Source organism: Phoenix dactylifera, chromosome 1, assembly GCF_009389715.1.
Source record: "Phoenix dactylifera cultivar Barhee BC4 chromosome 1, palm_55x_up_171113_PBpolish2nd_filt_p, whole genome shotgun sequence".
Classification (NCBI taxonomy): domain Eukaryota; kingdom Viridiplantae; phylum Streptophyta; class Magnoliopsida; order Arecales; family Arecaceae; genus Phoenix; species Phoenix dactylifera.
The window spans coordinates 13,787,812-13,809,318 of NC_052392.1; the positions used below are offsets into that span (position 1 = coordinate 13,787,812).

General features: G+C 37.7%; 1 protein-coding gene across 2 annotated transcripts; it reads right to left on the reverse strand.

Moving 5' to 3' along the window:
• Window positions 1-124: 124 nt before the first annotated feature.
• Window positions 125-21,384, reverse strand: LOC103715905 (bifunctional aspartokinase/homoserine dehydrogenase 1, chloroplastic-like). Of its 2 annotated transcripts, XM_008803699.4 has the most exons (19): window positions 21,193-21,384; window positions 20,721-20,786; window positions 20,128-20,195; window positions 19,119-19,493; window positions 16,483-16,571; window positions 16,093-16,396; window positions 15,703-15,755; window positions 15,397-15,611; window positions 15,172-15,259; window positions 14,980-15,093; window positions 6,048-6,146; window positions 5,711-5,905; window positions 4,369-4,451; window positions 2,337-2,562; window positions 1,486-1,631; window positions 1,126-1,261; window positions 797-880; window positions 627-719; window positions 125-540 (listed from the first exon to the last, which is right to left on the reverse strand). In XM_008803699.4, exons 1-19 carry the CDS (start codon window positions 21,294-21,296, stop codon window positions 295-297), a joined length of 2,784 nt encoding a protein of 927 aa, XP_008801921.2. In that variant the 5' UTR covers window positions 21,297-21,384; the 3' UTR covers window positions 125-294. The 2 variants fall into 2 exon arrangements, with proteins under 2 accessions (XP_008801921.2, XP_017700393.2); XM_017844904.3 differs by lacking the exons at window positions 19,119-19,493; window positions 20,128-20,195; window positions 20,721-20,786; window positions 21,193-21,384 and adding an exon at window positions 17,718-18,002.
• Between the last annotated feature and the right edge of the window lie 123 nt (window positions 21,385-21,507).

The following is a 21,507-nucleotide window of genomic DNA, read 5'->3' on the forward strand; positions in this document are numbered from 1 at the left end:
TGGCCTGCAGACCAGACCATTTGCATCCCGTGACTCTGATGCTACCAGCTCAAATCTTTATAGGATATTTTTCATTGGAGAAAGCCTTCTTAAGGCACATCAACATGCAGCATTTAGCTCATAATTACATATTTCAACAGGAAATTTTCCATTCACTGCATAAATTAATGTAGATAAAGTATAAATTAGAACATTATGACCTTGTGCATGCTTTGATTACTTCATATTTTAAATAACATAGTGAAGCACCTCGGAAAGAACATGAAAAATGTTCATAAGATCACAACAAGGTTCTTATGATGGAGCACCTAGATACGAAGCCAACCGCAATATATCACTGAAAACTCCACCAGCTGTAACTTCTGCACCAGCACCTGGTCCACGGACAATCAGGGGCTGGTTGTTGTATCTCGTGGTGGTGAAAGCTATGATATTATCAGAGCCTGATAGCTGTGCAAATGGGTGCTCCCTCTTGTATCTCCTTAGCTCCACCATTCCTTTCTCATTAACCATATCCACAACCCCAACATACCTCACCACCTTCAGATCAAACAAAACTCATAAATCCTCCAAGAAAGTTCATAGCATATCGACAAAAAGGGGCATGGGGTCACTAAATCACTAACCTCTCCTGCAGCCTCAGCATCATTTAGTTCCTTTGTCCTATCCTCATCAAAGTTTGGAAGTTTCTGCATGAATTCCTCAGCTGACGAACATGCCTACAGATTCACTAAATCTTTAGCATCGTGCATTCATTAGTTAGAGAGTATTATAGCTTAAATTTACATGTTCTTACTCTTAATGGCTCTGGTACAAGGCTTTGGACAGGTATGTCAGATAGCTCAAGCTTTAAACCTGACTCTCTTGCAAGGATAATGACCTGCAGCAAAATAGCTTTATTTAATAGATGAAGCAACAGAGGCCAGGAATACTAATTCACATGGTAAACTCATCAAGTCCTGAGAATACGGCAAAGATGTTAAGAACATTTTTGGATAGCCTGTCTCTTCTATTTGGGGGTCTGTTTGGAGGGAGGGGTGTGCAGGTTCATCAATCACTATAGCAAACTTTCTCATAGACTAATCCATATATAAATCACAGAATAAATCTGGAACATATCCTCACCTTTCTAGCAACATCTGTTCCAGATAGATCATCTCTTGGGTCAGGCTCTGTATATCCAGCCACCTTTGCTTCAGCCACCACTTCACTGAAAGATCGTGTTCCTTTGAAATTGTTGAAAATATAACTCAAAGTTCCACTGCAATACCGCCAGTAATTAAGAAAATAACTGGATCAGAAAATTAGAAGGGTTTACGAATTTTGTTTAGGTCACTGTTATTGAACATAAAGATAGAAACCAAGTATCTTCTCTTCCAGCGCTTTCACCAAATAGGTCATTCAGCATATCTTTATATAATATGATTTAGGCAAACCAAATGTTCTTCACATGAGCCTGATCAGATACATGTTTGGCAGACTGACCTGAAAATGCCCTCAATATGCAAAATCTTATCACCAGTTTCAAGGAGTCCCCGCAAAGTGCTAATGATTGGGAGACCAGCACCAACAGTTGCTTCATAGAAATAGTGTGTATAAGAGAGCCGTTGTAGTTTCCTCAACTTCAGGTACTATAAAGTATAAATTGAGAATGCATGTTAGAGAGGGTTCCAAAAGGGAAAGCAAAACATTAAAAGAGGAACAGAAATGTAAATACTTATAGCTCATTCAGAAAGAATAATTGGGTCACCATAAAACCCAATCTCTTTCATTTTTATTATGAAATCTTAGACTACATGTAAGGGGGAAAATCATTAGAATGGTACTTTAACTGGGATTCAATGGTACAGCGCTCAAGCCTTTCAAGCCTCAATAGATTCAAGTGCTAACATATCTATCTACTCAAGATGCTAATTTCCCCAAGTCATTAGTTCTTGAAGCTAGCATTATTTCAACAATGTAGCAAGGCGAGAAATGAAAAAATTCTAGAAATCTAAGGCTACTTTAAGGTACTGGTGCAGCTAGCAACTTGGTTTAGCATAGACATGGGTGTTACGAAACATATAAAAACAAGGAAGAAGTCAGTCTGGTCAGTTGTATAATGTCGCTGGGGAGCTTTGCATCATAATGAATATATTGCAGTAAAGATTTTTGTAGCACAATGGATTGATCTGTTCATTAATAACTATACTGCACTGCAGAAATAAAACATGGGCAGGATGACCAACGAAGCCAACAGGATAAATAACTAAAATAGAAGGTAGAGATTAAAATATAATATCTATCACAGGAAATAAATTAGAAGCAAGTTGGGCCTGTCCAAAGAATATAATTACCTGATCAAGTGGTCCTGAATTTGCCTTTTTGTTTGGTGTAATAACATGAATTCCTTTGCGTAACCAATCATAGTAACGGCTTGCAATATTTGTATCTGCTGTGCAATCCACCAGAACTGTATTTGGGAAAAAATGATTTTCATGCACATGCTGAGCAAATTTGTCTAGGTTAGCTGCTTCTGATTTCTCTTTATAAAATTCTCTCCATCTGGTTAAATCTATTCCTCTGCACCAAGCAACAAAAAAAAAGGGTTAGAAGAACAATGTAATGTGCATGGCATGGAAACATGCTAATTTTGTGTGAACTGACCATTGAAACAAAATCAAGGGAAACACTGAAGGAGATATTTTAAACCAAGAGAATGATATATAACTACATCAGTTAGTAATATAAATTGAATAGTAGATGGAGCCAAGGTAGAATAACTAAGTTCTAAGAGCCTCAGTTAAAACAAGTCTAAGTGCAGGAGCTGCCTGTTTGAAATTTTAGTAGTAAATAATCAAATTCTGAACATCATAGAAAACAAGAAAGTTACTATAACAATGATATGAGAAATCAAACTAAATTAATCCAAAATTAAGTACAGCTTTGATAAGCCCAATATTGAGGGTTACAAAATAGTTTATATTAAACTAGAACCTACTGACCTTAAAAAAATGTCAAAATACTCAAAATAAGCGAGCATGAAAATATGCAGCGTTCTGTAAACACTACTTAGTTGTTACACAAATATATTTCTTCATAATTGAACATATATGATACTCATGCGTGTCTCTCAGGTAGAGTTACAACACACGCAAGGCAAGAAAAAAGGAATTAAAAGACACTGCCAAAATCAGATGGGAGTTGCAAAGCAGAATTCTGCTCCTTTTGTTTCCCACTCTGCTCCTAATCAAGACATGTCAAGCAATTTTCTCGATGAAGGGTTGATAAGGCTGAAGGAGTTACAGGCATTTTGGCTCTAGTACCATTCTCTATGATGCGTTAATTGTTACTAATAGGAAAGTAAAGTTAATCAGATGAGTATGATGAGTTGTGTGTTGGCATTTCTTGGAATCAAAAAGAATATCAAGTGGGCCATCTTCAAAGAAATGGGTGCTAATGAGAGCAAACATGTGGACATGATCATTTTGGATAGATAAATACATAGTAGTTGGCACCAATCTCCTTGAAGTGGAGAAAAGCTGTTATCAACCCATTTGGTTTATCAAGTGCACCGCAGGGAATACTCTATTCATCTTAGCCCTATGAAACGGGGAGAGTAACCACCAAGATCATTGGAAGAGTGCATACGCAGTAGGGGGAAATCAAACCAAGACAAGTTGCCTCGCCATCACCATGACTGTGGGGATTGAGGGTGAGATAAAAAAAGTTGTTCTGATAGCTAGAACTTGTGTTCTGCAATGTGAGTAAGGCTGATGTTGTCAGGTTGTAGCTCATGAACTAAATGAGTCATGAAGAGCATCACTGTAGCCTTTGCTACAAGACTATATTTCATATATTTTACTTAAACATAGCAAACATCCATTTTCTAAGAACATTCCACATATTGCCTCTTCTTTTTACTCTGCTTGCTGCATGTTTTCTACTTCCGACAGGTTACTTATAGCCTTCTTTCTTATTATCAACAAACTTCAAGACTTGCCAAAACATCACTATTTAAACTAAAAACCTAAGATACAAGTATACCCAATAAAGGAGGTACGAGAAATGCTAACTATTGGGGTAAGCATTACATTCATACAAAAGTTAACAAGAAGGAAGAATAAGATTTTGACCTTAAAATTTACAGAGACATGAATGATCAATCACGCAAACAATCAGTTAGCAAAAATTGCCAAGAAATCAGTCGAGATTCTTCAGAGTTCAGGACATGATGAAGAATGTATAAGCAAGAACATGAAACACACCTCATGCATTAAAATGCAGAAGTTGAAATGATGAAATTTTAGTTTTTATGCTTCAACTGCAGTACAGCTAAAATAAAAACTTGAAAGGATAGCATAAATTCACCAAATAATAGTAGCTTACATGTCACTCAAAACCATTGTCCTTAAGCCGGTGATTCCCATAACCCGCAAATCAATGTTAAACTTTTCTTTTAGATGTGCTGCCTGCAAAGTAACATACATAAGTTTCATGTGAAGATGAATAATCATTTAAAAAAAAAAAAAATCAAATTCATCGATGTCGCTGTAAATTTTAAATGCATTGGATAATGATAGAACATATAAGAAAAAGGAAATAAGTGCATCTATTAAAATATGACAATATCAACCTCAATGATATGTGTATGATAGAAGAATATAGTTAAGCAATGTCTGCATACAGAAATACAAGTTCAGCCTGATGAGAAAACATGAGGGTTGAATTGTATAGTGTAGTTGTTTAGAAATATCCTGGAAGACAATGATCTGAGGATTAGTACAATAAAACAGAGTGCTGTAGCTGTTGTTGGCTGAATTATTAAAATAGTTGAATTTCAGTTGCTGTTTGAATTCAAATTTAGCCACCAAGGAAAAAGAATGAACCAACACCATGAAATTCGCAAAAGCTGGCACTCTTTCAGTAAAATCATCAATTAAACTTTGAATCCAGTGATGTTAAGAAACACTGAACCAATGATTAAACTACTGGTCCATACTGGCAGTATCGAACTGGACCGGTGGAGAACCAGTACTTAGAACATCCTTCTCACTGATACAATCTGGCACCAACTACCATTGTGTTGGTAATATAATCTACGAATAACGAACTGGTACTGTACCAAACCGGCACCCAATCGATACAGGTACTCATACTGAGATGTTAAGCAGGTGTACAAGGACATAGCCCCAATAGTGCTAATAGTCAAAACGGAAGTGGATACAATTGGATAATATCAAACGAACACGGTTGGATAATATCCAACACTTTCAGCTCTAAATATACCATCTAGCAAAACAGGTAGACAGCCAGGCTACTGGATCATAAAGAATTAACTGACAAGAGCAGAACACAGAAAATGCTAAAGCAAACACACCTAGACTCTCAATTTGATGATGTCAAGCAAATATTAGGCAAAATTTAACAACCAGAGCAATCTTGTAATTGTATTGTGATTAAAATACTTACAGTTTTCAAGGAAAAACATAGGTGACATAAATTCATGACACAGTGGTTCTACAAAGTCTGAACAATCAAAAAGAAAAGAAAGCCAAACTATGTATCGCCATGCGCCCAAAATCGCATTCACCAACTTGAAAATTAAATCAATAGTACGCGAGAGAAATTTATAGAAGAAAGCTATAGAGTTATTGTCTAATAAAACCAATTTAGGCCTAAATTTCATAGAAGATGTAATCAGGAATATATAATTCAACTTTTCGAAGACCTGATCCCTTAGCTGGTCAAGCAGTGTGCCTCCTATCAAGCCTGGTCCAATGATGCCCACAGCTAATGTTGTTTTAGAGAGGTAGAATCTTGAATGAACAGCCCTTAGCGCCCTCACACAATCTTCTTGCTTCAGCACCACAGTAATATTGTACTCACTGCAACCTTGAGCTATAGCGCGTACATTTATGTGTGCCTGAAAGATAACCATAATCAGAAAAAAGTAACAAAATCTAGGAGCATACTAACAGATAAAAGTCAAAACGAAGATTTCAAAATTCTATGAAATGAAAATCAGGTCATTTTATTAGTGTGTGTTGAGATATTATATCTAATACCTTTGCCAGTGCATCAAAAAGAGTTGCACTAACTCCAGGAGTACTTGCCATTCTCTGGCCAACTGCAGCCAAAATGCTACAATCTGGAATAACCTCGACCTGAAGAGAGTTTAGCCAGAATAAAGTTGAAATAAAGGAAGAAGAAGAACAAAATGAAGTGCAGAGCATAGTTTCATTAATTGATGGTTCAGGAATACATTAATTTTAATATTGTCCCTCAGACTGGTACATCCATATTGAAGAAACTGTGTTTGAGACAAAACGTTAGTTATGACCCACCAATTTGACCACTTTATCTCTGTTTAACATGCAAATTGACCATCTTTAACTTTCAACCTTATTACGAGAATAATTGCAACTCGTTTAACATGCTTATATCTCTCACAGTAGACCAGGTTATTTGATATCGCCCAATAGTCATAATTTTACATTTGACTTTGCAACAACAATATTTTACCTTCTTTTCCAGGACATTAGATTTCCGCAATAAAAATGCAGTATGTGTTTTAAAAAAAAGAAAACCTGCTGACCTTATATCTGAAAACATTCAGCATCCAGATTCATAAAATGCATAAACAAGGAGAAGCATCAGCAAAAGTGAACACAAAACTAAAGCATCAAGACAGGATTTTCTAGAGATATGCATAAACTGGTTAAAGCGCAATCACAATGTGTATATATTTTTTTGTAAGTACAATAATTATCATGATTACTTATTTATCACTCTACATAACCCCCCCCCCCCCCCCCCCAAAAAAAACAAACACATGCACACACCACGCGAAAGAAAAAGACAAAAGACACATGAAAGAAAAGTTTATTGGGAGTTTGAGACTTCTATGCAAGGTTGGTTGAAACAGTACCGTGACCCATACAAGGTGTGCCCAATCTAGGGTTTTACCCACAAATTGAGAGAGGAAGGGAAGGAGGGAGGTTAAAGTCCTATTAGTGGCTGGGGCCGGGGGATCAAGGGCATCGAGGCTGATTGGTGACAGTGGAGACATGTTCGGTAGGGTTACTGTGGGTGTTCTGACCAAATTGAGGTTGTCCAGGCAAAAAACGTCAAATTGAGGCTGAATAGGCTCACTGCAAGCATCACATCTAAGCCATGGTAGGAGAGCTCTCGGAGAGAGAGAGAGAGGAAGGGAGAGAGTGATCCAAGAGAATCATCAGACCCAATGTGGACCATTGGGCCGCTATGGGTAGGTCTGAATTGGTCCAGCAATAAGATACTTCATATCAAGAAACCGAATCATGCGCCAAACTACTGAAAGCCCTAACTAACCCATAAAATGCCTGATTGAGGTGCCCTTTTTTAAAAAAATCTAGTAATTTTTCAAGCTCTATGACATGATGCCTACTTTTAAAGTGTTCAGTGCACCTAGAGATCAGGGCAAATTCCATCACTTAGGTCTCGAAAAAGGCTAATCGAAGTACTTTTTTTTGGGGGGGAAAGACTTTGACCAAGTATATCTCTTAATTCAAAAAGAATTAGGCGACATGGCTGCAAACAAAGTTAACATAGCAGTTGAGATCTATTCCTGTAGGAGTTTAGCTTTTTTACGATTGTTTTCACTAGGCATGTTTAATTTGGAAAGCCTATGACCTCTTTTAACTAGGAGCAAAATCCATCCGAACCAGATCATGTAAGTGCAGACCTCACTAATATAAATAGAGACCTTGTAATTCAATTTTATCATCTTTAATGAAAGAAAAGATGACCAAGATCAAGGTTCGCCGTTTCGATACCGGATCCCGTACCAGTGTCACATTAGCACAGTATCGGTATAGTACGGTACGGAATTTTTTTGGCATACCAAGTGTCGGTACACCACCCATACCGAGTACCAATACCAAACCAGTATAGTACAGTATGCCCCGTATCGCCCGGTTCGAGCCGGTACGACATACCTTGACCAAGACCATACTTTTGCCATTTTTTAAATATATTTTTAAGAGATTTGAGTTAAGAGGATTGAAGGAATTTCATCCTTCTCCCTGACTTAGATAAAGTTGGTAGCAGAGTGGTCGCCTTCTAATTTGGGAGGCTCAAATTTATGGTTCAAACTTTCAAGCAATATAATTAGACAGGAGAACTATTATCAATGCTTGAGGTCCATCGAAGGACAAAGACGAGTATGGTTGTTACTTCTACCTCGATGTGTGATGATATGAAGGGGCACCTCATATAATTAGAGAAGTTACCCAACTCACCAAGATTGGATCTCGACTCGTGATGCCTTTAACTTAAGCATCAACAACTCTTGTAGCAAAGTTGTTTCCAATGTCTAGATACAAGGACCAACTGTCAAATACTCAAAAAAATCTCCCTATTCAACCTTCCAAAATCCAAGCTAGAATCTAGTTTCTTTATATGTTGGAGCTATCAATACAGAGAACCTCGATAAGTGGTTAGACCAGTTCTAACTAGTCAGAGACCTATTCAACTATCTATGCATCACTAGTATCCACAAAGTAGCTTTTACCTGCCTCAAGCTTTTCAATCATGCCCTTACCTAATGAATTTTGTACATCAGAAAGAATGATATTTCTAGTCTAACATGAAGCAAATTCAAGAGCCTGATAAAGAAGCAATTTTATCCAATCAATCAAAAAAAAGATCGATAGATCAAGTGGCAATACCCAGTATAGAAGTATAATCAATCCAGGACAACATCACTAAGTTCTATAAGCAGGCTATTTTTCTCAAGATCTCCATCGATGATCATGCAATCTTCATGAAGTATATTCAAGATCTCCAAAGAGCTGAAGCTCTTAAAAGTTGAAGACATCAGCAAAGCAAGCGTGAAGGCTCTAGGAATAAAGGAAAAGAACAAGCTAAGGACAAGTGAGAAAAATAACCAGTCAAAGAAAAGTGGCAACAAACCAAGTCAGAAAGGAAAGTGGAATAAGAAGCAAGCCAACAAAACTTAGAAGAATCATTGCAATCGTTGTGGGATCAGTGGGCATAGCAAGAATGCTAGAAGCTACAACATAAGCGTAGACATGAGGAAAAAAAGACCAATGAGGATCCGAAGAAAAAGGGGAAGGTGGTCCTCAATGTGAATGAGGTTGAGGAGCTGCCTCAACTCGAGCAAGTAGACCCAAAATTGAGTCTCATGAGAGGGAAGATCGGCACAACAACTGGTGCAAACTCACAAAAGTGAGAAGAGCTCTTTCACTAAGAGATTCAAGTGAAGTGGAGTATCATTTACCCAATCATGGATATGGTGACAACCAAAAAATCTCATCTTCGAAAGCCTGGCGTAGAGAAGCTAGGGTTGCAAGATACCCAATGTCCTCCTCTCTACACTCCAGGATAGATATAGAAGGATATCGAGCTGAAGATCACCAAGCAATGTATCTTTAAATTTGCAATAACTGAGAGGAACATTGACGAGGAGGCGTGCGAAGGGGTTCCCTTGATGTTTATCAAGTCATCCTTGGGAGCCCCTCTCCATAGAATCGGGATGCAGTCTTCTACAGGCGGCAATTAAAATAATGGCACATGAATGATGGGAAGGAATTCAAGACTAACACTGCCCAAATACAAGGAAACATCAACCTTATAGCTGCTGCCTAAATGAAGAAACTAGTCAACCCTTGCAAAAAGTTCATGTTACTAATGCCGAAAAGGGTGATGTCACTCAACAGAGACCACATCCCTCGACAGAGGCCTTGAGTTCTAGCCAGAAAGTCGATGTCAATCGACTATTGAAAAATTTTGTAGATTTGTTTCAAGAAGTGAAGGGGATGCCACCTAAAAGAGTGATTGAACATGAGATTCAGCCAATCAGGGGTGCTTCCAACTTACACCTCAATCGAAAATCAATAATGGATAATGAAGATATCAAAAGACAAAGCACCTAGCTACTAGACTAAAGCGTGACCAAGCCTAGCAGCTCATCATGTCAGTTGCCTATGGTTCTAGTACCAAAGAAAAATAGTGGCCGGTAAGATGTGCATTGATTGTCTTGCCTTGAACAAGATCACCATCAAGAACAGATATACTCTAACTTGATTTTGATGATCTGTTGGACCAGCTCAAGCATACAAGCTATTTCATTAAGACTTGAAATCTAGACATCATCAGGTATGAATCCACCAAGAAGACACCTAGAAGATGGCTTTCAAGATGAAGCTGGTCTTGTTCGAGTGTCATTTCATTTGATTTATGTAATGCCCCTGCCACCTTTATGACGTTAATGAATGATGTGCCTCGGCCTTTCATTGAATACTTCATGAATGTGTACTTCAACAATATACTGTACTACAGCAATACCTAAGAAGAACATTTGAACACAACGCAAACGTCAGGTTTTGCAGGAAAACCAGCTGAATTTAAACTTTAAAAAAAAAAGAGATCGAGAAGCAGTCTTTGATGTACCCAAGCTTCGTGGTTAGAGGCAAACTGAAAATTGATTCAAAGAAAGTAAAGCTCATCAGAAATTGATCTCAGCCCAAGACAATGACTGAGGTGCAGAGCTTTATTGGGGCATGCTAATATGTTAGAAAATTTATTAGGTACTTCTTTATAATAGTAGGACAATTATACAACTTAACAAAGGCAAATCAAAAGTTCAAGTGATCCAAGAAGCATGAAGACACCTTTTAACTTCTAATAGGAAGATCTACAAGGCAACGGTCCTTCCATTGCCCAATTTGCAGAGGCCCTTTGAGATCAAAGCTAATGCATCATGGTATACACTGAGAGTTGTTCTCATGCAAGATGGAAGACTAGTAGTATGCCACTCAGAGGTGTTCTAGGGTGCAGAGTTGAACTATCCAAATAAGCAGTTGCATGCCCAACATCAAGCTATAAAGCATTAATATTCATAACTGTTAGAAAATGAAACTATCATCCATATAGACCACAAGCCACTTCAATTCATCCAAACTCAGTCTAAACTGCAACAAACTGCACATAAAGCGAATATCTCATCTGCAGTGGTGGATAAATATAAAAGGGGGCTATAAACAAATTAGCTAACTTGTGATCCAGGCCTCAATCATCAGTAATTTCCATCTTTTTGGTTGCCATGCAGATTTAGCCACTCTACCATGATGAGTACAGGGACCTGTATGCGACAAATCTAGATTTTCAGGAGGAGTTAGAGAAATTGAAGAATGGCTAGTTGACAAAGTTTGACTACTATATGAGGAGCATGTTTATGTACCCTCAGGCTACTGATTGAGGACATTGGATTTGAGAGACTCACATTTCAAAGGTTGCAAGATACTTTGGAGTAGAAAAGACTACATTGAATCTGAGAAGATATGTATCTCAGATATGTCCACTAACCCAAGATGCAGCAAGATGTGGCTCAATTGCTAAACGTGTTCTATGTAGCACATCGAAGCCCTGCAACAAAAAGGCAGGGACTGTATACACAACAAACCTTTGGAGAGTGTCTTGATGGATTTCCTGGGAGGTTTGCCAGGACAAGACCATGACTATTGTTTGTGGTGGTCGATTGATTTATAAGATGACATGCTTGATTCCCTACATAAAGACAATTACAAGAGAAGAAGCAACTGGATTGTTCTTTCAGCATGTTTGGAAACTTTCAAGCTACCTTCTCTCATTATTTCAGATGATGATAACCGTTTTCTTAGCAATTTCTAGAACCCTTATAGGGGATGATGGATATCACATTGAAAAGGAGCACCACCTTCCATCCACAAACATATGGACAAATAGAGGTCATGAATTGGACAAATATGTTTTTCAGGGATATAATTCCAAGCATCCAAAGACTTGGGATGCTAGCTTGTTTTATCTCCAATTTGCCTACAATTGAGTTATCTATTGTTCTACCTAGATCCAAAGACTACATCCAAAGACTTGGGACAAATAGAAGTCACCTTTTGAGGTCTACATGGGCTATCTACCACAAAGCCCCTTTGACCTAGAGTTCAAAATTGGTTCTAAGACAAGAAACAACATGGAGGATGACCAAGCACGAGCTCAGAGATTTCTGGAAAACATCAAAAGGGTGCATCAGGAGGTTGGAACTTAACTACATTAATTACAGCAATGACACTAAGATAGGCATGATAAGTGTCGAGTGAAATGCAGCATCTAAGAGGGAAGTTAGTCTAGCTTCACCTAGGGAAAGAGAGGTTAAAAAACGAAGAAAGGAAGCTAAAACCAACTTGATATGGTCCCTTCAAAATTCTAGAGAAGATAGGGGAGAATGCCTTCCAACTTGGGTTGCCACTTTATATTGAGATGTTCCCAACTTGATTTGCCACTTCATATTGAGATGTACTCATTAATTAATGCTAAGAAGCTGAAGTTGTTCAAGCCTTTCATGCTAGATGAAAACCAAGGCTAGGAACCAGTGCTACTAGCTGTGGATGATCTATAGGTGGAGAAAGAAAAGCCGTTGACTGAAGACTTTGTTGTTGAGAGGAAAGTCAGAAAAACCAGACAAAAGAGGATGACTCTTTTCAGTTTGGCCGAAAGGGTTAGCTTCTAAGCAAAGCTAAGTAGTTCAACTACAAGATGGGGATGTGGGTGTTTCCACATCTCCAATTCTGACTTCGCAAGAGTCAAATCCCCTAAGGAGTCTTGATCCAAGAAGATCATCAGATTGGATGTGGACCATTCTGCCCACTAGGGGTGGGTGTAGACAAGGTCTGGGAGTAAGATCCTCCATAATAAGAAGTTGAAACATGCGCCAAACTTCTAAAAGCTCTAACTTGATTGAGGTGAATTATTTTTTTTTGTTGAAATCAGAATACTTTTCAAGCTCCACGACATGACGCTTATCCTTAAAGGATTCGACACAACTAGAGATTAGGCACAAATTCCATCATTCAGGCCTTAAAATGGATCGGCTATATCTCTTGATCTAGAAAGAATTAGGTGACATTGTTGAAGACAAAATAGATATGGTAATAAAGATCTAACTTTTGCAGGATATTAGCTTTTTTATAATTATTTCCACTAGTCATGCTTATTTGGGAAAAGTTGTAACCTCTTTTTATTAGAGGAGAAATCCAATGCAGATCAAGCGACGACGAATCTCATGAGTATTAATAAAGGTCTTGTAACTAAGATTTATTATCCTTAATGAAAGAAATAGGAACCTAGACCCAACTTTCACCAATTTCCTATTTTCTAATATTCTATTAAGAGATTTGAGTTGAGTAGATCGAAGAAATTTCTTCCTTTGCCCTATTGTATTAGATATAAATAGAGAGAGAGAGAGAGAGAGAGAAATAAATTCATATCGCAATTGAAATTAAATATGGAGGGAAGAGGAGTCTTTATAAGATGACGCGTGAGTTTGGCGAGGTCAAATCGGGTTAGTATCACTTGAAATCAGGCAAAACCAGTCGATTCTACCTGGTTCATGCCTCTTTGGCCCAGTTCACCAACTATTTCATCTCGAAACGTTGAACCATCCTAGTTTCCTGCCGGTTTAGTTTAGGATGGTTTGGCAAACGTTGCTTCTATGTTATCCCTCCCAGTTTATGAGGTGTTAAAATATTTGTTTCCACTTAATCCAAACTCTAATAGGAGACCCATAATATATATTTGGCAAAAGTACCTTTCATCTCTAGTTCTAGCCACCTAAACTCCATGAAAAAGCATTGCACTTTATTGATTTACTTAGTACGGATGTGATGTACAAAAATTTTAACTTCTCAATGCCTTTAGTGTCATTTTGAGTCAATATAGGTAATATCCACGTCAGATGAATGGACAGTATGTCCATTATAACTGAGTGAAAAACATAACTAAATCTACAAGCTACAACCACTTGAGTACAAACCTAGATGCAAAAGGATTATATGATTCCATGATAATCATGTTTTCTGTTGTAGAATTACTTACTAGCCCTTCTACAACAGAGGCAAAAGGTTGCTCACTATGAGAAAATTATATCACTGTGCATGCATGCACTATTAACATCCAACTGGAACGATATTCAGTTCCCATTGGCTGGAAAAAAAATAGAGTTGGGTTATTGCCTCATTGGAGAGAACACTGGAAAGTAGTCTGCATGATATACGTGCCTATCCTTATTAGATATCTTGCCATTCTATCTCCTTACAATTAAATATGGTCAATTCTTCACATGTAAATCTATTTGCATCCAACAAGCATTTCTAATTGGAAGGACATAATATATGCCAAGTGTAGATATCATGAAGGGCTTTAATTTCCTAGTTGTTTGCTTTCTGTCAGCATTCATAAGAAAAGACATTGGCCTTATAAGACAATGAAAAAGATGTGTGAAAGATAATCGAAAATAGCTTAAACAAGGGGAGAAAGCAAAACTGGAAATCAGTCATAAACATAAAATTACCTTTTGTTCTGCAATGATAATGTTTAAGATATTGCAAATCAATAAACATTAAGTAGATTATGAAGGTTGAGGAAGAGCTAGCTATTTATTTTGCCCAATATAACTTGGATAGAACCTTTTCCAACTAGTTAATGCAAAATTGATTTTCTTGCTCAAAATATCATCAAAGGGGCTATTTTATTTAGTTTTACATCCAAAGGAACATTAACAAAAAGGTGACCTGCATGCATAGAGTTTGCATTACAGGGGACCAGAATGCTGAAACTTTTTAATTATGAGAATGTCCAAGACTATACACTTCACAAACAATCTTCCTATTCGTCTCCCCTTAGTAACAAATTATTGGGAATACAAAATCAATTGACACTCAAGGAAAGATGATACAAACAAGGCATGAAAAATATTGATTTATATAAAAGTACCCCATCAAGTTCATTAGAATGGCCTATCACAAGCAAGAATTGTGTGGGGTACACATTCAGACTCCACTATCCCAGAACTAGCCCCAACTGCATTTGATAAAAGGGTTTCTAGTGACAAATGTTTATGTGGTGACACACAAAGGACTTCAAGCACATGTCTGTGGGGGAAAAAAAGGGAAAATTATTTACCCGAGACAGCCTCCCAGCATCCAAAGCTTGGCGGAATCTAGATTGTAAGGCTGCAGAAACGGCTGTGACTTCCTTTTCGGGCACAGCAAAACAAATGGAATGCTCGCTGCTAGCCTGAGTCAAACTAATAATTAGCAAGAAGATGATAAATAACACAGACCAAGATAGGCAAACAGAAAAACTAGGAGATACCTGAGATATCATGATAACGTTAGCTCCTACATCTTTCACAGTACCAAAGATACCACTGGCTGTACCAGGAACACCAGCCATTCCACTTCTGCATAACAATGAGCTATACTGAATAAAACATTTAAATATTTGCATCCATAGCTTGCAGCATGAAAATATTGACAGCAAGATATACATACATACATACATATATATGTATGTTTGTATTTCATAAAAAAGTCTCACCCCTCAACATTAACAAGAGCCAAATTATCTATCGTAGCAAATGCTTTGACAACAGACTCCAAGCTCTTTTTATCACCATTTTCATTCACAGGTGGTTGGCAAATCATTGTTCCAGGAGCAGAAAGATTGAAAATATTTCTAATCACAATGGGAATGTTATGCTTCATTACTGGAATGATGGTTCGTGGATGCAAAACATTTGCCCCAAAATAGGACTGCGAAAATAAGCAAACTTTCAAGTTACAAAGTATTTCTGAGACAAAAATTAAGTCGTTTCAGCAAATAACAAAAGACAATGGAGCTGACCATTTCCCAGGCCTCCTGATAAGACAATGTTCTCAATATCACAGCCTCACTAACTGCAAATAGGAAGAGTTCTTCAGCACTGACATGTACTTATTATTACATATTTTCAGTAATTGCCATGCAAGTATCTACTATTTAAAGTTTGAAACCAGTTTTTCAAGCATTCATTATTTGATATGTATGTATATGTAAGCTTATTGAAATTTTTGTTTCACTAGTGGATGCTTTCAAAATGGGATGCTGAAACCTATCTGATATATATGATTTGTAAAAATGTACATATTTATAATGATAATGCAATATGGATCTAAATAGGATTTATAATTTGCATTAATATTATTATGCACATTAACATAAAGAAATAATATACAATTACGAATAAGATGAAACCTTTTCGAGGATCTGCACTGAATACACCATTAACATCAGTCCAGATAGTGACTTGGCGAGCCCTTACAAGCGCACCCAGTATGGCTGCTGAGAAATCGCTGCCATCTCTTTTCAAAGTTGTGGGAATATTTTGGGGTGTACTGGCAATGAAGCCAGTGGCAATTATTGTATCAGCTGGACATTGTGCAAACCACTTCTCAAGTCTCTTCTCAGATTCTAAATAGTCAGGATCCACTTGATTAGAACTAGTGGGATTAACAATAAGGACATCCCGTGTATCCATCCAACTGCAAGGCCTTCCAGACTGCACCATAGAGAAAAAGATCCTATAAAAGGTAATCTTGAAGTTCTAGAGAATAGGTAGCTGAAATTGTTGTAAGTCTAGCAAACCTTCTTTATAGCATATGACAACATCTGAGCAGACCATAGCTCTCCATGACCAACAACAAAGTCAGAAAAGGATTCCGTAGCATGACCAGCTGCAGAGTTTATTATGAATGTCAAGAAGGATCATCAATAAAATAACACAGCACAAAGAAACAATCACATTACAAATATGCATGGATGAGTATAGCAAATGATGGACAGTGCTGATAATTTGGAAAAAGAGGTTAGAAGCAAAGATCATGGACTATCAGCTTTTCGAACAGAACTACAAAAGGAGGAAAAAGCCTGGAATAAAACCACCCAGTGGAACCCAAATGGAATTCCTGAACTGTCATAGTCCAACTAGAGGTGCCAAATCTATTATAGACTCCAAATATGTTCCCTTGTATCAGCTTTGGGCATTGTCCACAGACCTTTAGTTAACCCAATTTGCCATAACTGTTCTAATTTCTAACTTTTCTACCCCAACCTTATACCAAATTAATTCAGCAACAATTTGCAGCAGTGCTAGGAAACATCATGGCCTTTAGAATCAAACAAACTGATAAAGGACATGATGCAAAAGTACAATTCACCCTTCAATGTGCCAAACATTTTCTAATGAAGGTAATAGAAGTCAGAGAATTTCCTTATATACTTCTTGTGCAATAATAAAAACACCTTGCAATAAGATGGATAATGCTAAACAAATCAGAATAAGAAGGTCTCCACACAAATACCCTGGAAAGTGGAAACGAATAGGTATTCTAGCTATTCAGTGGATAGAATTTGAAGGTGATATCCTAAATAATACGCAAGTTAGATTTACCTGTGAATGTGTGAAATACAGGATATCGTGAAGAAGAAATGCAACAAGCAGCAAGACAATAAAATAATACCAAAGAAAAGTCATCAGATCTAGTTTCATATACATTGCATGGAAAAGGTTGTGGGTAAAAAAGACACAAGTGATGTAGATACAAAGAAAATGTATCTGGTGATTCTTAAGAGCATCTTCTTGGGCAAAATCTCATGCTATTCATGGGATGTTACAAAAAAAAGCAAGTGGAAGTTCAGTTTGTCTCCTTTTGCAATAGACTTACGAAGTTAAAAGGTTTGGAGGTACTACCTCTTGACACTTGTAATTTGTCACACAACCAATAATCAAAATGAAGTATGTGTCATTAGTCCCTGCATATGTGTGCGCATATATATACACCCACGCAGACATGCATAGATGCAGTTTAGTTTGGAGCAACCTGCAAATCTGCAGCTGCCACACAACCGCCTGATGGAGCATCTGACAGCTCCCTGTGAATAGCTTCCGCATGCAAGTAGAGGCAAACACATTTCATGGGGTCACTGGATGCCCCATCAGTGGGCATTTGGAGGTTTACAGCAATCTGCAACCAAATCATTACTTGCACATATGCCCCCACCATGATCTACTTTGTGAGGCCAACCATGGTAGTTAGTAGTCACCATGTGAAACCTACCACGCAATCCCACATCCTTCCATTTCCATGCATATTTTCTCTTTCCGCTTGATCAAACAATCAGTTGCACATGCATATTCTCTCTATGTAATTGATTGACAAACTTAACAAAATTATCTTTTCTAAGGGAAAGAATTAAATATCAATAACAAGTGTGGATAAACACCTATTCCAAGGCACATAGTCTGTGTCATCCATGCATGCATGAAGTGTGTTCCTCTTCCTTCCTCTCCTATTGATCTCAATTGCCTACACTCATGACCAAACTGTTAGAGATGTTTTTCATCTCAGGTGATATGAACTGTATCAAACACTCACCGTCATACCTTTTCTCTCTATTTTTTACCCATCAACCATGTGATTTTCAGGAATCCAGAACACATGTTAGGCGATGTTGATTTTCAGCCATTCTATCTCATCAAACGAGGTTTGCAAGTGAAGTGAAGATATGATGCACTAGTGTACATGGGTGTGTTATGTATGTATGTGTGTGTGCACATGCGCACGTGTAAATGCGTGGATGTGTGTGCGCTCAACTAACATGTACCTAGTATTTTCTCATCACAACCTTCAAAAATTAAAAGGTCTTTCCTGCACGAGCTTCATGTCAGTCTCATGCAATCGTTTCCATTTGATTGGATTTGGTATGTGATTTATGTACCATGAAAAATATCACCTGAATTCGAATCAATTCTATTGGGCTCTTTGTTGGCATTCGACAAAATCACAGTGTTAAATACACATAGAGAAGTTGCAGAGATGTAAACAGTATAAAGCATTTTGCATCTTAAGGATGATATGTTTAAGAAAAAACAATGTCAACAATCAAAGAAATAAAACAACAAAAATGAAAGTTAAAAAAGGAAGTAATCCAATAATAAAAAATTTAGCATTAAGAAATTCAGAGACAGTCAGGGCTAAGGATAAGAAGTACTTCAAGAGTCAAAGAAGTGGAAGATCCATGGAAGAAAAACAAAATGGACAACAGATCAGCATATAACGTTACAATTTTAAATGACTCATGCATTTTGAAGACCATGAAGAACATGCAGTAGAAACTGAAAAAGGGAATCAACAGATTACTCAAAAAATGCAGCAAATTTACCAGCAGAATTGACTTTTGTTAAAATAAACATTAAAAAAAAAAGCTGAATAATTTGGAACCTATGTAAATGGCACGAAGCATTGCTTTTAGGTTACTGATGTCAAATTGCAACTGAGATAAGAATCTAGCGAGATCCTCTCCATCAAGGAGGTCCTTTGCTGCTAACATGTGCTTTTCAAAAACATTATCAATTGCTGACACGTAAGAGTCATCCCTTGACTGAGCCTTGTATACAAGGTCATACATCATGTCTGTCACTTTTGACATTGCAGAAACTACAACCAACTTTCTCTCTGATGAATCATTCAGGACTATGTCTGCAACATTCTGAATTCTTTTGGAGGTGCCCATACATGTCCCACCAAATTTATGGACAGACCACATGTCACCTCTAGGAAAATGAGCATTTTCAACAGACTGTTCAACCAAAACATCTGTCAAGAACAGAAAAGGTAAAAATGAGTAATTGATGTTAATTAATAAAAGGCTGGTATGCAAAACTGAATAGTAAAGATATGATTTCAGTGCATGCAGGCCTTGGGTGGAGGGGTTTGGGGGGCAGTGACTGAAATGCACCAGCACAGGTTGACATAGGTCAGTATGCACAGCAACATAGAGGTAAATACCAGCTGTACTATGCTCATACCGGGCAAACACAGTATGTTTTCTGCAGTACGAACTAGTACCTACAGGCACCTAAATGCTTGGTTAGAAGGAAAGGTTAGATCGAAACGAATAATGATTTAGATATAAAAAGGTAGAGAGCTATTTAAAAAGGCCTAGCTTGTTAAGTACTTATAATATGTTTTTTTTTTTTTGGTTTTGGGTTGGGTTGGGGGGGGGGGGGGGGTGGGTGTAGTGAGGAGCCTAAAGAAACTAAAAATAAAGTTGCAAGAAAGGATTGGAAAGGTTGGCAGAGATATCAGATGTGGCCTTTCATAAGATGGAAAAAAGGCCAACAACCAAATATTGGGATAACGTTTAGTCGCTTTGATCAAGGAAAAAAGAGCTACATGCCCACAAATCACAAACATTAGTTTGTAATCATTCGGCTAAAATTACAAATACCTGAAATAGAAGCGAAGATATGGTTATTGGATCCATCCTTTCTTATGCTTCGAGAAGCACAATCTATCCTGAAACAGCAATAAAGGCAGATTAACAAAACCAATTTGATGCTGTGAACTTCTGAAGACACAAAAGCAACAACTTAGATTGCGGATCACTTATTTACCATCAAAGCCACATTTTGTGGTAAAGAATACGTTCCTCATCAAGAAATGACTAGATTATGTAGCACTAAAGGCCAACACATAATAACACCCGAATACCCAAATGGCATTGTTAACAAATTATAAAGAAAGAAGGGGTTAACTTGGAAGTAAAATACTCCATAACACTCACAAAAAGGGCCCTTAAAAAAATCTGGAATACCATCCAGATTGACCGTGAACTTAAAAAGAGACAGATTAGAGATGTACTTAATTAGCCCAACTCACTCACAAACCCAAGAAAAGGATGAAAAAAAGTCAAAACAAGAATTTGGTGGTTTTCAAGAACTTTATACCGTCACAAAAAGTTGGATACTTTTTTCCGCAACTAAAAAAGCACTCAATATACAACCTTTTAACAAATAATACGAGCAGAAAGAAATTACTCACCTCAGAGCACCGCCAAAATGCCAACCTCCGGGTTTTCCGCCACTGCGACTTTGCAAAAGAGCACAGCTGCATTACCCACATGCATCCAAACCACATCAATAAACACCAAAGTACGAACCAAGTCGGCAAGTCGCAATTTTAGCAATAAAACGAACATGAAAGAACCGAAAAACTAAAACCAACAGACAATATTGGATGTTCGATGCTTAGGAATCGCAAGAAGTGGGTTCAAAGTGACACGAATCCAAATCACATGGATCAAATGCCATTATACCAATCAAGATTCAAGTTTTCAACAACAAAAGGAACAAGAAAGAACGCAGGACCAAAGCCCACCCGTAGTCTTCGATTCTTGATGCTCACGAAAAACAAGAACTAGTTTGAAGCTATAGCTTGTACATATCTTCATGGTACATACTAAATCGACGTAGAACTCGAATCCAAGAACAGTCCGGAGGAGGGAAAGCCGAACCTGATGGGAAGAAGAGGCGGCGAAGAGGGATCTTCGGAGCAGAGCGGAGATGAGCGGCGGAGGGCGGAGGAGGCGCACGGGTTGGCGATCGCTAGCGACCTCATCTCTGAGCCGGGGAATGGTGTAGTGGCGGCTTCGGAGAGGAGAGCCGAACGGCAAGGGGCCAAAAACCAGAGCGAAGGCTCAAACCCCTTTTGCCCACCAATCTTATCACGTGCTTCCAGGATGATTAAAATGCCAAGCTCATAAATACCCTTGTCCAAATTCAAATTTACATAAACACCTTCCTAAAATTTATAAAACATTGTTTTTTCT

Coding starts and splice junctions, on each gene's coding strand:
- LOC103715905 (XM_008803699.4), bottom strand. CDS start 21,296: ATGAGGTCGCTAGCGATCGCCAACCCGTGCGCCTCCTCCGCCCTCCGC. Junction 15,260..15,396: donor GCTCTTGTTAATGTTGAGGG/GTGAGACTTTTT, acceptor ATTGTTATGCAG/AAGTGGAATGGCTGGTGTTC. Junction 6,147..14,979: donor ATGCTGGGAGGCTGTCTCGG/GTAAATAATTTT, acceptor AACTCTCTTCAG/GTCGAGGTTATTCCAGATTG.